The sequence below is a fragment of the Gopherus evgoodei genome, unplaced genomic scaffold (genome assembly GCF_007399415.2).
Source record: "Gopherus evgoodei ecotype Sinaloan lineage unplaced genomic scaffold, rGopEvg1_v1.p scaffold_38_arrow_ctg1, whole genome shotgun sequence".
Taxonomy (NCBI): domain Eukaryota; kingdom Metazoa; phylum Chordata; order Testudines; family Testudinidae; genus Gopherus; species Gopherus evgoodei.
The window spans coordinates 817,964-832,738 of NW_022060059.1; the positions used below are offsets into that span (position 1 = coordinate 817,964).

A 14,775-nucleotide genomic window follows, 5' to 3' on the forward strand; every position below is an offset into this window, starting at 1 on the left:
GCCAGGGATGAGAGGGTTGGGGTGCAGAAGGGGGCTCTGGGCTAGGGGGTAAGCCAAGGGGTTCAGAATTTGGGAGGGGGCTCTGGGCTGAGGCAGGGGGTTGGGGTGTGGGAGGGTACAAGCTCTGGGCTGGGTGTGCAGGCTGGGGCTGGGGCCAGGAATGAGGGGTTTGGGGTGCAGGAGGGGGCTCCAGGCTGGGGATTGGGGCCAAAGGATTCAGAGTGCATGAGGAGGCTGCAGGTTGAGGCAGGGGGTTGACGTGCAGGGAGTTGAGAGCTCTGGCTGGGGGTGCAGGCTCTGGGGTGAGGCTGGGGATGAGGGGTTTGGGGTTCAGGAGGGGGCTCTGTGTTTCGAGGAGATCAGGGCTGGGGCAGGGGGTTGGGGCTCAGGGTTGGGGTGCGGGCTTACCTCGGGCGGCTCCCAATCAGCAGCGCAGGGGGGCTAAGGCAGGCTGGCTAGTCCCTACATGCCCACACTCCATGCTGTGCCCCGGAAGCAGCCAGTAGGTTCAACTCCTATTTGCGAGGGGACAGGAGCCTCCATGCGCTGCTCTCACCCACAGGCACCTCTCCCCCAGCTCCCATTGGCTGAAATTTCTGGCTAATGGGAGTGCGGAGCTAGTTATCGGGGCAAGGACAGCAGCACGGAGCCCCATGCCCTCCCTCCTCCCACCTAGGAGCCGGACTTGCTGGCCGCTTCTGGGGCACAGCACAGTGCCAGGACAGGTAGGGACTAGCCTGCCTTAGACCCACAGCACTGCCAACTGAACTTTTAATGGCTTGGTCAGTGGTGCTGGCCGGAGCCATGTTGACCTGAATTTGATGGGTTGGTTTTTATGGCTCACCACTGATTGCATCTGACCAGAAGATTTATAGGTTCTTGTCCAATTCAGACTATAGAGTTCAAGAACTCAGAGAGCGCTATATCAGGAGAGGACTCTCGGGATGCTTGGCAAGAATGTGTACACTGAGGACAATACCAAATTGATAAAATCTTTATTGACATTAACATAAAAATAAGGAATGCAATGAAACTTATAACTGCAAAACAGTAAAGGAATTCCAAAACTCCTGGTGGTAACATTTCTATTATAAATACCTTAACCTGACATACTCACGCCCTTCCTTGGGAGCCCGGTAATAGGAGGTGAAGGACCAGCCTCACTCCTGGCATGCCTGATTATGCGATGATGCTGGCTTCCCCAATGGTTAGGAGTGTTGAGTAGTTATACTATACTGCACAAGCTGAGCTGATAGCATGATAGAAGACAGAATAAAGTATAGAACTGGAAAAAGCACTCCAAGAAACAGAAGCTTCAGGAGTTAGAAGAGTAAGAACTAAAAAGAGTTTAGAGCTTAAGAGTTTAGAATATAGAACACAGCAAACCCTAATTGCTAAAAAAGCTCAAGATACAAGGTATTTTATAGGATCCTGACCTATGCAATTCAGGCCCAACCTACTATACCCAAATCTAATTTCCATACCCTAAGAAATGTATAGGTACCCTTCTCCTCTAGGTAAGTGGATTATGACATTTACTTTCTAAATATATTAATAAGGATTATCTCACTCCAAAACTGCCAACCTACGCTCTCTTGATGACCTCGATTTGTGGTGTACCCTGCAGTTACCAACCGGTTATAGATGCTGGATAAATTTGTGATGTGATGTAGATAGTTCCTCCCTTTGGTTCCCCAAAGTTCAGGGACCATTCTTATCTGTGCCAAAGATTGCCAACTTTTATGCTGAAATATTTATAACTAATTCTACTTTTTGCTATATAGCAGATCTTACTGGATCTTACAGGCTGGTAGGCTTCTTGCATTTCAGCAAAACTTATTATTAGGAAATACATGCTTCAACACATTCTAAATGCCAAGGATTTAATACTGATAAAATATAAGAATAAAATGGATTAATTTCAGAAAAATAAACATGAATTAATACTGCTGGCTGGATTAGTAGGACATAATAGCTAGCAAAATTATCCTATGGTCTACAGCCTCCAGAGTCCCTTTTTGACCAGGTATTCTGGTCGAAAACTGGACACCTGGCAACTCTAGATTCATAGATTGTTCCCTGGTTTTGGAATGGCTACCTGCTGTCACTGCAAATAGTCACCGTAAGCATAGCATCCTGAAGGGGCACAGTACAAGCCTCCTGCAGGAGTCTGCTTGACTGGATTCGCTGCAGGGAGTCCTGGGAAGACGCAGGGATCACTGATGCTTGAAGACCCAGTCTTGACAGCTTCTAATCTGTGTGCTCTGTGGAATGCCCTTTAGTCAATCAGTAAAGGCCTCTTGTTCCATGGATTTACTGCACACTCTGCATTGTCAAAGGAGAGACAGGAATTCCCCCACCCACGCACCCTCCAGTGCTCCCTAAATCAGGTGTTTATCTCCCTATATTTTGACACTGTCATCTTTTTGCCCCCGTATCTAAGGTCACCCAACCTGGTGGACCCCCAGAGAAACCAACCTGGAACTCCTCCTTCCTCTTCCAAGGCAGGGATGGGGCCACCCTCTTCTCAGACGATTGCAGCCTGGTGATCGAATACTATCCGTACAAAACAAGTGAGTTCCTCTCCTCTGGGATTCAACAGCTTTGGATCATTCCACTGGTGCAAAGGGCATAGGCAGATTTAGGCACAACTATTGATTCACTCTGGTTTGTTGGGCACCAAAGATATTCATTCATATCTAGGCTGGAAAGCTAGATGGAAGTGCGAGGCCACAGGAAATGCTCTGGATTTAGTGTGGCTCTGTGTGTGAGACAGAAGAGTTACTGGGGAATTCTAGGTGTCTGGGTTTTGTTCCCACCCAATTCCCAGCTGGAGCTCCCCCAGAAGCCCCAGTAACAGCAGGTACTGGCCCAGCACTCACTCACCTGTCACAACAAAGCCATGGTCTCCTGGGCCACTCCAGAGATTATTCCGTTCCAGCAGGCAGCAATTTGCAGTGGTCCAAGCTGGATTTCAAAGCTGCCAGGCTGCTTTCGATCCCAGGGGATAGCGTCTCAGGGCTATAGTGCTGAAGATTTAGGGGGTCTCATGGGACAGGTCTCAGTGTGATAGTGCTGGGTTTGGAGGGGTCTCAGCACAATCCTGCTATATTTAGGAGATCACAGCATGGTAATGCTGGGTATTGTGGGGTCTCAGTACGGTAGTGCTCCATTTTGGGGTGTCTCAGTGGAGTAATGCTGGGCTTGGTGGGGCTTTAGCGAGGTAGTGTTGGGCTTTGGGGGAGTCTCAGCGTCTTAGAACTGGGTTGTGATAAATGAAGGGGGTTGAGGGTAGTTGCCTTTTATGGACACCCAACCAGACAACAGCTATAAAATACCTCTTAGTAGCTGTTCTCTACTTGCTTTACCTGCAAAGGGTTAAAAAGTCTCTCTGCTATGCATCGGTAAAAGGAAGTGAGTGGGCACCTGGCCAAAAGAGCCAATAGGAAGGCTAGAACTTTTTAAAATTGAAAAAAGACTCCCTTTTGTCTGTCTATTGTTCTCCTGGGGAAAAGTGGACAGGGCAGCAGCTATGCTGTAAGAAGCTTGGGCCAGGTATAAAAAAATCATCAGTATCATACCTAGAAACTACTCATTTAAACCCCTCGCTATGTAAGTAGATCAGGAATGTCTAGGAAGATGTGATTACGTTTATTTCTTTTATTTCATTATTGCTTGTGGATTCCTCTGTGCTAACCCCAGGTGCTTTTGTTTTTCTTGTACCTTTAAGCGGGACCTCAAGAAAGCTATCCTTGTAGTTACTCTTTTTTTTAATCTAGCAATAGCCTGAGTTTCTAGACGTATTTTCTTTCTTTCCTTTTTTTAAAATAAAATTTACCTTTTTTAAGAACAGGATTGGATTTCTGTCTCTTAAGAGGTTTGTACATATTGTTTAGTTAGCTGGTGGCAACAGCTGATTTCCTTTTTTTTCTTTCTCAGCTCTTCCCCGGAGGGGGTGTATGTGAAAGGGTTTGAGGGTACCCACAGGAAGGAATTCCCAAGTGCACCTTCCTGGGCTCTCAAAGGGGTTCTGCATTTGGGTGGTGGCAGCGTTTACCAATCCAAGGTCAGAGAAAAGCGGTAACCTTGGGAGTTTAATACAAGCCTGGAATGGACAGTACTAATTTTTAGAATCCTTGCAGGCCCCCACCTTCTGCAATCAAAGTACCAGAGTGGGAAATCAGCCTTGACATGGGTTTTAGGGGTCTGAGGGCTGTAGTGCTGGGTATTGGGTGGTCTCAGCAATGTAGTGCTGGGTTTTTGGCAGTTCCAGTGCAGCAGTGCTGGGTTTTGGGGATCTCAGCATGGTAGGGCTGGATTTTGGGAGGTCTCAGCATGGTAGTGCTGGGTTTTCAGTGGTCTCAATGTGGTAATACTGGGTTTTGGGAGTTCTCAGCATGGTACTGCTGGGTTTGGGAGGGTCTGAGGGTGGTAGTGCTGGGGTTTTGGGGTCTCAGCAACATAGTTCTGAGTTTTGTGGGGTCTCAGCACAGTAGTGTGGGGTTTTGGGGGCCTCAAGGATGGTAGTGCTGGGCTTTGTGGGGTCTCAGCAAAATAGTGATGGGTTTCAGGTATCTCAGTATTGTAGTACTGGGCTTTGGGGGGGTCTAAGCAAGGTAGTGCTGGATTTTGTGAAGTCTCAGCACAGTAGTGCTTGGTTTTGGGGGTCTAAGCAAGGTAGTGCTGGGTTTTGGGGGGGTCACAGTGTGGTAGTGCTGTGTTTTGGGGGGATCTCAGAGAGATAGTGCTGGGTATGGAGGCCTAGGCATGGTAGTGCTGGATTTTAGGGGGCTCTCAGCACAATACTGGTGGGTTTCAGGAGTCTCAGCATGATAGTGCCGAGTTTTGGGGGTCTCAACAAGTTAGTGTTGGATTTTGAGAGTCTCAGCAAGGCAGTGCTGCTTTTTGGGGGGTCTTAGTGACTTAGTGCTGGGTTTTGGGGGTCTGAGGGCTGCAGTGCTGGGTTTTGGGGTCTCAGCAAGGTAGTGCTGGGTTTTGGGGGTCTGAGAGATGTAGAGATCATTTTTGGGGGTCTCAGGGCAGTAGGGCAAGGTTTTGGGGAGTCAACAATGTAGTACTGGATTTTGGGGAGTCTCGGGGCTGTAGTGGTGGGCTTTGGGGGTCTCAGTGAGATAGTGCTGTGTTTTCAGCTGTCGCATGCATGGGAGTGCTGGATTTTGGGGTGAGGTCTTAGTTTGGTAGTCCTGGGTTTTGGGGTTCTCAGTGACAGTACTGCATTTTGGGGAGTCTGAAAGATTTAGTGTTGGGTTTTGTGGGCCTCAGGAATATAATGGTGGGTTTGAGGGGGTCTCAGCAAGTTAATGCTGGGTTTAGGGGGTGTCACTGCAATAGTACTGAGTTTTGAGGATCTCAGAGTGGTAGTGCTGAGTTCTGGAGGGTCTCAGCTGGGCTTTGTGGGATCTGAGCAAGGTAGTGCTGGGTCTTGCGGGGGTCTTAGCGACTTAGTTCTGGGCATCTGAAGGCTGTAGTTCTCAGTTTTTGAGGTTTCAGGGTGGTAGTGCTGGGTTTTGGGGGGGTCTCAGCAAGGTAGTGCTGGACATTGAGAGGTCTCAGTGCGGTAGTGCTGGGCTTAGGGGAGTGTAAGTAAAGTAGTACCAGTTTTGGGGGTCTTGGCATGGTAGTACTGGATTTTGGGGGAGTCTCAGCACGATACTGCTGGTTTTGGGGAGTTTCAGTGAGCTAGTTGTAGGCTTTAGGGGTCTCAGTTTGGTAGTGCTGGGTTTTCAGGGATCTCAGTGACAGTGCTCGGCATTATGGGTCTCAGTGTGGTAGTGCTGAGTACTGGGGAATCTCAGTGCTGTAATTCTGGGGGGTCTCAGAGACATTGCTTGGGTTGGTGGGGGGGTCTCCGCATGGTACTGCTTGGTTTCGGGTGTCTCAAGGCTGTAATGCTGGTTTTAGGAGGGGGTCTCAGCAGGGTAGTGCTGGGTCTCAGTAACTTAGTTTTCAGTTTTGAGGTCTGAAGGCTGTAGTGCTAGGTTTTGGAGGTCTCAGACCAGTAGTGCTGGGTTTTGTGGGGTCTCAGTGACATAGTGCTGGGCTTTTTGGGGTCTCAGTGTGGTAGTGCTGGATTTAGGGGGGTGTCAGCGAGGTAGTGCAGAGTTTGGGCGGGGTGGGGCTCGGCAACTTAATTCAGAGAATATCAGGGTTGGAAGGGACCTCAGGAGGTCATCTAGTCCAATCCCCTGCCCAAAGCAGGACCAATCCCCAGACACATTTTTGCCCCAGATCCCTAAATGGCCCCCTTAAGGATTGAACTCACAACTCTGGGTTTAGCAGGCCAATGCTCAAACCACTGAGCTATCCCTCCCCCCAGTTCTGGGGTTTGGGGGTCTGAAGACTGTAGTGCTGGGTTTTGTGGGGTCTTAGTGACTTAGTCATTGGTTTAGGGGGCCTGAGGGCTGTAGTGCGGGGCTTCGGTGGTCTCAGGATGGTAGTGCTGGGTTTTGGGGAGTCTCAGGAACGTAGTGCTGGGTTTTGGAGGGTCTCAGAGACATAATGCTCAGTTTTGTGCGGTCTCAGCAACATAGTGTTGGGTTTTGTGGGGTCTCAGCATGGTAGTGCTGGATTTTGTGGGATCTCAGTGAGCTAATTGTGGGTTTGGGGGGGTCTCAGTGTGGTAATGCTGGTGTTAGAGGGTCTAAGGAGGTAGTGCTGAGTTTTGAGGGACTCAGGGCTATAATTCTGGGTTGGGGGGGTCTCAGCAGGGTATTGCTGGGTTTTGTGGGGTCTCAGCAATCTAGTGCTGGGTTTTTCTGGGGTCTCAGCATAATAGTGCTGGACATTGGGGATCTCCATGCGTAGTGTGGGGTTTTGGGTGGTCTTAGCAAGGTAGTGCTAGGTTTTGGTGGGGTCTCAGTGACATAGTGCTGGGTTTGGAGGGTCTGAAGGCTTTAGTGCTGGATTATGGCAGTCTCAGGGCTTTAGTGCTGGGTTTGGGGAGTCTCAGCAAGGTAGTGCTGGACATTGAGGGGTCTCAGTCGGTTTAGGGGGGTCTCAGTGTGGTAGTGCTTGGCTTGGGGGGTCTCAGGGCATTAGTGGTGGGCTTTGTAAGCTCTCAGCGCAGTAATGCTGGGTTTTGGGGGTTTCTGCAAGCTAATGGTATGTTTTCATAGACTCTAGGACTGGAAGGGACCTCGAGAGGTCATCGAGTCCAGTCCCCTGCCCTCATGGCAGGACCAAATACTGTCTAGATCATCCCTGATAGACATTTATCTAACCTACTCTTAAATATCTCCAGTGATGGAGATTCCACAACTTCCCTAGGCAATCTATTCCAGTGTTTAACTACCCTGACAGTTAGGAACTTTTTCCTAATGTCCAACCTAAATCTCCCTTGCTGCAGTTTAAGCCTATTGCTTCTTGTTCTATCATTGGAGGCTAAGGTAAACAAGTTTTCTCCCTCCTCCTGATGACACCCTTTTAGATACCTGAAAACTACTATCATGTCCCCTCTCAGTCTTCTCTTTTCCAAACTAAACAAACCCAATTCCTTCAGCCTTCCTTCATAGGTCATGTTCTCAAGACCTTTAATCATTCTCGTTGCTCTTCTCTGGACCCTCTCCAATTTCTCCACATCTTTCTTGAAATGCGGTGCCCAGAACTGGACACAATACTCCAGTTGAGGCCTAACCAGCGCAGAGTAAAGCGGAAGAATGACTTCTCGTGTCTTGTTTACAACACACCTGTTAATGCATCCCAGAATCATGTTTGCTTTTTTTGCAACAGTATCACACTGTTGACTCATATTAAGCTTGTGGTCCACTATGAGCCCTAGATCTCTTTCTGCCATACTCCTTCCTAGACAGTCTCTTCCCATTCTGTATGTGTGAAACTGATTGTTCCTTCCTAAGTGGAGCACTTTGTATTTATCTTTATTGAACTTCATCCTGTTTACCTCAGACCATTTCTCCAACTTGTCCAGATCATTTTGAATTTTGACCCTGTCCTCCAAAGCAGTTGCAATCCCTCCCAGTTTGGTATCGTCCGCAAACTTAATAAGCGTACTTTCTATGCCAACATCTAAATCGTTGATGAAGATATTGAACAGAACCGGTCCCAAAACAGACTCCTGCGGAACCCCACTTGTTATACCTTTCCAGCAGGATTGGGAGCCATTAACAACTACTCTCTGAGTACGGTTATCCAACCAGTTATGCACCCACCTTATAGTAGCCCCATCTAAATTGTACTTTCCTAGCTTATCTATAAGAATATCATGCGAGACTGTATCAAATGCCTTACGAAAGTCTAGGTATATCACATCCACCGCTTCTCCCTTATCCACAAGGCTCGTTATCCTATCAAAGAACGCTATCAGATTAGTTTGACACGATTTGTTCTTTACAAATCCATGCTGGCTATTCCCTATCACCTTACCACCTTCCAAGTGTTTGCAGATGATTTCTTTGATTACCTGCTCCATTATCTTCCCTGGCACAGAAGTTAAACTAACTGGTCTGTAGTTTCCTGGGTTGTTTTTATTTCCCTTTTTATAGATGGGCACTATATTTGCCCCCTTCCAGTCTTCTGGAATCTCCCCCGTCTCCCATGATTTCCCAAAGATAATAGCTAGAGACTCAGATACCTCTTCCATTAATTCCTTGAGTATTCTAGGATGCATTTCATCAGGCCCTGGTGACTTGCAGGCATCTAACTTTTCTAAGTGATTTTTTACTTGCTCTTTCCTTATTTTCTCTTCTAAACCTACCCTCTTCCCGTAAGCATTCACTATACTAGACATTCCTTCAGACTTCTCAGTGAAGACCGAAACAAAGAAGTCATTAAGCATCTCTGCCATTTCCAAGTCTCCCGTTACTGTTACCCCCTCCTCATTGAGCAGTGGGCCTACCCTGTCCTTAGTCTTCCTCTTGCTTCTAATGTATTCATAAAAAGTCTTCCTGTTTCCCTTTATTCCCATAGCTAGTTTGAGTTCATTTTGTGCCTTTGCTTTTCTAATCTTGCCTCTGCATTCCTGTGTTATTTGCCTATATTCATCCTTCGTGATCTGACCTAGTTTCCATTTTTTATATGATGCCTTTTTATTTTGTAGGTGACGCAAGATCTCAAGGGTAAGCCAAGGTGGTCTTTTGCCACATTTTCTATCTTTCCTAACCATCGGAATAACTTGCTTTTGGGCCCTTAATAGCGTCCCTTTGAAAAAACTGCCAACTTTCCTCAGTTGTTTTTCCCCTCAGTCTTAATTCCCATGGGACCTTGCCTATCAGCTCTCTGAGCTTACCAAAATCCGCCTTCCTGAAATCCATTGTCTCTATTCTGCTGTACTCCCTTCTACCTTTCCTTAGAATTGCAAATTCTATGATTTCATGATCACTTTCACCCAAGCTTCCTTCTACTTTCAAATTCTCAACAAGTTCCTCCCTATTGGTTAAAATCAAGTCTAGAACAGCTTCCCCCCTAGTAGCTTTTTCAACTTTCTGAAATAAAAAGTTGTCTGCAATGCAGTCCAGGAACTTATTGGATAGTCTGTGCCCCGCGGTGTTATTTTCCCAACATATATCTGGATAGTTGAAGTCCCCCATCACCACCAAATCTTGGGCTTTGGATGATTTTGTTAGTTGTTTGAAAAAAGCCTCATCCACCTGGAGGAGGTCTCAGTGTTGTACTGTTGGGTTAGGGGCATCTAAGCGAGGTAGTGCAGGGTCTCAGTGTGGTAGTGTTGGGTTTTGGAGGTCTCAGGGCTGTAGTGCTGGGCTTCGGGGGTCTCAGTGCAGGACTGCTCAGGTTTTCTGGTTTGGGGGTTCAGTGCAGTAGTGCTGGGCTTTGGAAGTCTCAGCATGGTAGTGCTGAGTTTGAGGGGTCTCAGCATGGTACTGCTGAGTTTGTGGGGATCTCAGCACCATAGTGCTGTGTGTTGGGGCATCTCAGAAAGTTAATGCTGGCTTTGGGCTGGTCTTAGCATGGTAGTGCTGGGTTTTGGGAGTCTCAGGGGTGGGTCTTGAGAGGTCTCAGCACAGCACAGTAGTGTTGGGTTTTTGGAGTCTCAGCATGGTAGTGCTGGGTTTTCCAGGCTCTTAGGGCTGTAGTACTGCCAGGTTCACGGCAGGGAATAGTCCTTTTTTCTCTTTATAAAGTGTATTTGATATGATTCCTTTCCCCAGTGTCAGAAACAGGAGCTGAGAACAAGTCAAAGCCTTTGGGTTACTCCATATTGCCCCTAACCAACCGTGTGTATCGGAGTCTTGTGGCAGAGAGCAACCGGAATGGGGTTCGTGTGGATGATGTTCCAATCCAGGTAAGTGCTCTGGGTCCTGCTGAGGGCTGATCGAACATTGATCCCTTGTGTCTTGCTGGAAGAGTTCCTTGTGTAAGAATGAGTCATGTACCACCCACCTTCCTGTCTGATCCCATCCTGGTTTGGCTTGGATAGCTGAAAGAACTTAGAATGAACAGAGCCAGCCAGGAGGAGATCTCATGCAAGAGTGAGGCACAGGGAGAGATGCTTTGCATGGTGGAAAGAGGTGTTTGCCAGACGAAGAGAAGAGGAAGGGCAGGGGGGCTTTTCCATGGTGCCTCAATGGGGGGATAATATGATAAGCAGTACAATGAGGGCCAGGGAGATTTCACTCAGACAGAGGCAACCAGGGAAAGTCCTGGATTCTCATGCAGGGAACAGCTCTTGGAGAGCAGGAGAAAGAGGAGGAATTGCTCCATGTGGAGTGCAGTGGGAGAACATCTGAGGTGACCCTGATGTCCCTGCAGATGGACACTGAGGCTGCATAGGGCCTCTGCAGCTGGCATTTGTTCTCATCACAATGCGTGGGTCTCACAGGATTGTCTCTAGGCTTCCAGAGAGGATGAAAGATCATTGCTTCCACCTCTACCCACAGGAGTGTTTCATTTGTCACTGCTGCCAGTTTGTCTGGCGTCTGCTTGGCCTGATCTGGGAAAAATACTGTAGCGAAGTACTGGCTGAGCATTGTGTCTGGGGACAAAGCCAGGTTCTTTCAGTTACATTCATCCCCAGCAGGGACAGGCGAACCAGAGCCAGTCCCAACCAAGGCTCCCCAGATTGACCAACTAAATTCCTGCTTGGTCAACATATTCCTTCAAAAAGCAACAAAAAGTCCTATGGCACCTTATAGACTAACAGAAGTATTGGAGCATAAGCTTTTGTGGGTGAATACCCACTTCGTCAGACGCATGTGCCGTTATTTTTCATGTTTATGGCTGACCCCAGTAACTGCAGGGCAACTAATCTGTTACCTGCACTCAGGAAGGCTGACTTCAGCTTGCATTGACCCTGGAGTGTTTATGAGGATATTAACCCACCAACATGTGGTACCTGCTGCATGCTCATGGGCCTTGTTCAGCTAGGAGAAGCTGTCATACTTGTCTCCCGTAATTTAACCCCATGTTAAATAATTTGTAGACCAGGTTTTAAAAGGTGCTGAGAACCCACAATTCCCACTCAGTTTGTGGGAGCTATGCACGGACCTCACCACCAGAAACAGGACCATAGAGCTAACTGCTGGGGGGTTGACTTCCGATGTGTCATTCATTCCAGCTTATTAACTGCCTCACTGCTGGCCCTTCACTCCTGCATGCCTGTAGCCACATCCTGTTAATGGCCTGTTGGGATCCCTGTGCAGTGTCATGGCAGCCCCGGCACACCTGGTAACCCCAATCTCCTGGCATGTTAAGCTGCAGCAGGGAAGCAAGCAAATTCCTTGCTGGCTGCTGTCCATAACAGACTGGCACCAGCCAGCCAAAGCTATTACAGAGAATGGTTTGCTATGTGACACTCTGATGTTCTCAGGAGCTGATGTTCTCACATGGATTTTATTGACCTTGTCCTTCCTTATGTTGTTTCCTCAGGGCACTAATCTGAGAAGCACATCTGGTGCTGTTCCAACCGTTCAACTCTGCATGCAGCTGATTGGCTCAGAGGTGAGGCAAATGGGGAGGAACAGATTAACTTTAGAGACAAGTGGCCACCTCAGTCAATGGGGCTACATGGGTGAGATTTAGTCCATGGACATGAAAGGGCAATTCCCCTTTCCCATCATGAGGAAAGGAGAATGGGATATTTTTACTTTAGGTAGGACTCAGATCTGTACCTGCATCCAAACCTCCCTGAAACAAAGGGAATTTTGGGCCTGGATCCAAAGACAAATCACTAGGGTTTGCTATTCCGGCTAGGCAGCAACCGAGTGTTGGCGTGCCCTACAGTTCACTCTAATGCCCTTCAAGGTTCCCACGCAGATCCTCTGCCAGCTGAATGCCCATCCATCTCCTGCCCCAGTACCACTCTGAAGGAGGCTGCCCCATCCCTTGGCAGGCGTGGGCAAGGAGGACAGGAGGTCAGCCATGCAGATTCCATGCCAGTGGAGCTGGCACTGAATTACATGAATAGAAAGAAACTGCAGGTGTCCAGGCTGCTGCCATCCTGAGAGCAGGTTACATCCAGAGGCCACTGTGAGACTTTTGGGGTTCCCCAAGGTGTCTGAGGTGAGTCATTACCACCTTACAGGGTGAGAGAGCTGATGTTCATCAGAACATCTTAGGGGAAAAAAATGGTCCCAACTCTGCCAGCTGCTGGCAGCACAAGCACTCCACTCTGGGCTCCATGAGCCCTGCAGGTTCCACCTTTTGGGCACTTGAGTGCTCAGTCCCTTCTCTTCTGGTTACCCACAATATACATCAATCTGCTGCTTCCGGGCCAGCAGTGCAGCCCAGTTCACCAGCCTCCCCTCACTCAACACACTTTAGCGCAAAGCACTTGGTCATGTGTAGAGCAGAAACCAAATATAAGTTAATTTAACAGAGCTTAAGAAAAAGATCCAAAATAGATGCAAGTACAAGGATTGGAATCACCAGGTTACAGAGAAAAGAAAAACATAAAACGCAGTCTCGAGTCTATTCTAACTAACAAGTTCTTTTTCAGTCTAATAAGGAATTTCTCTCGCAATGGCATGGGCAGCAAGTATCGCAGGCCGGGGGAGGCTAAGCCTCCCCAAACAGCCAGGAGTGGCCCTGCCATGCTCTTTCGCAAGATCCTCCTGCTTCCCACTCTTCTCTTGTGGCCCCAGCCCAGGCTGGTCCTCTTCCCCAAAATGGGAAGGGGCTGCGGCTAGGGAGGGCCAGCCTTTGTTCTGGGATTCAGGGTGGCAAAGGCCATCCGCCCAGTGCTCCAGGGCTGGGGATGCCTGCCCAGCATTCCAGAACTGGTGGCACTGGAGATGTCTGCCCAGCACTCCAGGACTGAGGTCACTCAGGCCACCCACTCGGCACTCCAGGGCTGGGGGTGCTGGGGCCAGCCAGGGTGGCCTAGGGCTGGAGATTCTAGGGTGGAGCTGCCCAGCCAGGGCGGCCTGGGACTGGGGAGCCAGCGGCTGTGGGGGAGAGGCTGGGGTTAGCCTCCTCGAATGGACAGTTCATGCGCCATCCATGCCCAATGGTCAGTCCTTACAGAACTAGTCCAGCCCAGAGAGCTGGGATCTATCTTTCATGAGACACCCCACTTGCAGCGTGTCACTTCTGTAATAGATAACAACTTGTGCCCTCTCTTCTTCTCTTAGTCTCAGACGTTTTGTGTCTTTCCATAATCAGGATGTTCCATAATCAGGGTGTTCAGCCTAGAGGGTCCCATCGTCAGAGGCTTTTCTTTGGGTTCCTTTGTCTTTGTCAATGCTCATGTGGTCCAAGCAGGAAATACAGGGCTGGGCTAGGTCAAAAGATGTTGATTTTTTTCACTCTTAAGTGAGTTAGCTCTGAGACCCATCCGCCTCAGGTCACCTGCTTCATCTCCAACAGTTTTGGAACATCATATTCTGCATTTTGCAGAGCTCTGAAAACATTTCCCATGTAAATGTCTCACAGTAACCAAGATGATCAGCCAGTTCTTCTTCGAGTGATTGCTCATATCCATTCCAGGTAGGTGTGCGCGCCGCGCGTGCACGTTTGCCGGAAACTTTTTTACCCTAGCAACTCCAGTGGGCCAGCAGGTTGCCCCCTAGAGTGGCGCCACTATGGCACTTGATATATACCCTTGCCGGCCTGCCCGCTCCTCAGTTCCTTCTTACCGCCGTGTCGGTTGCTGGAACTGTGGAGTGCGGCTTGCTGTCCTCCACGTACCTAGCTCTCTTGTACACTGTTCGTAGTCGTAGTTGTAAATAGTTTTATAGACAGTTTAAAGTACTATATTAGTTAGTTGTTTATTGTATATAGTTGTATAACTTGTTCGCGGGTGGGCCGTTGCCCTTCCCGGCGCCCGGCACCGGGCTCATGCCTGGTTCGCCGGGCTTCAAGCAGTGCTCGGCATGCAAGAAGCCGATGCCGACTAGCGATCCCCATGACGTGTCCCTCAAGTGCCTGGGGGAATCGCACATCATTGAGAAGTGTCGTATATGCAAGGCCTTTAAGCCTCGCACAAAGAAGGAGAGGGATCAAAGACTCTGCGCTCTCCTAATGGAAGCGGCACTGACTCCGGTACCAGCGGCGCAACCGGCCACTTCTACTCCGGCACCGGACCATGCCGGCGCCGGCAAGACTCCCCGGCACCGTCCATCCCCGGCACCGGGAGCAGATCCAAGACCCTCGACGTCTGCAACACCATCTAGGCAGGCTCGAGTGGAACGCCCGGCACCTACCTTGGCTGCGGCACCGCCTGCAGGACTGCTGTCAACTCCGGGTCCGGAAGGTCCGTCGAGTCCAGCTCCTCCTAGCTCCCCCTTGAGATCAGGGGTCGAGCTGTTAGTCCCATCTACGCCGGAGACCTTTGCCTTCGCATGG

The 14,775-nt window shown here is 49.1% G+C and overlaps 1 protein-coding gene across 1 annotated transcript in view; it reads left to right on the forward strand.

Moving 5' to 3' along the window:
* LOC115642159 (coiled-coil domain-containing protein 33-like) overlaps positions 1-14,775 on the forward strand; it is a 291,133-nt gene that overhangs the window by 80,385 nt on the left and 195,973 nt on the right. Inside the window, exons 8-10 of the mRNA XM_030545599.1 lie at positions 2,444-2,573; positions 10,143-10,276; positions 11,860-11,931. Coding sequence (XP_030401459.1) covers positions 2,444-2,573; positions 10,143-10,276; positions 11,860-11,931 — 336 coding nt within the window. The remainder of the gene's footprint in view (positions 1-2,443; positions 2,574-10,142; positions 10,277-11,859; positions 11,932-14,775) is intronic.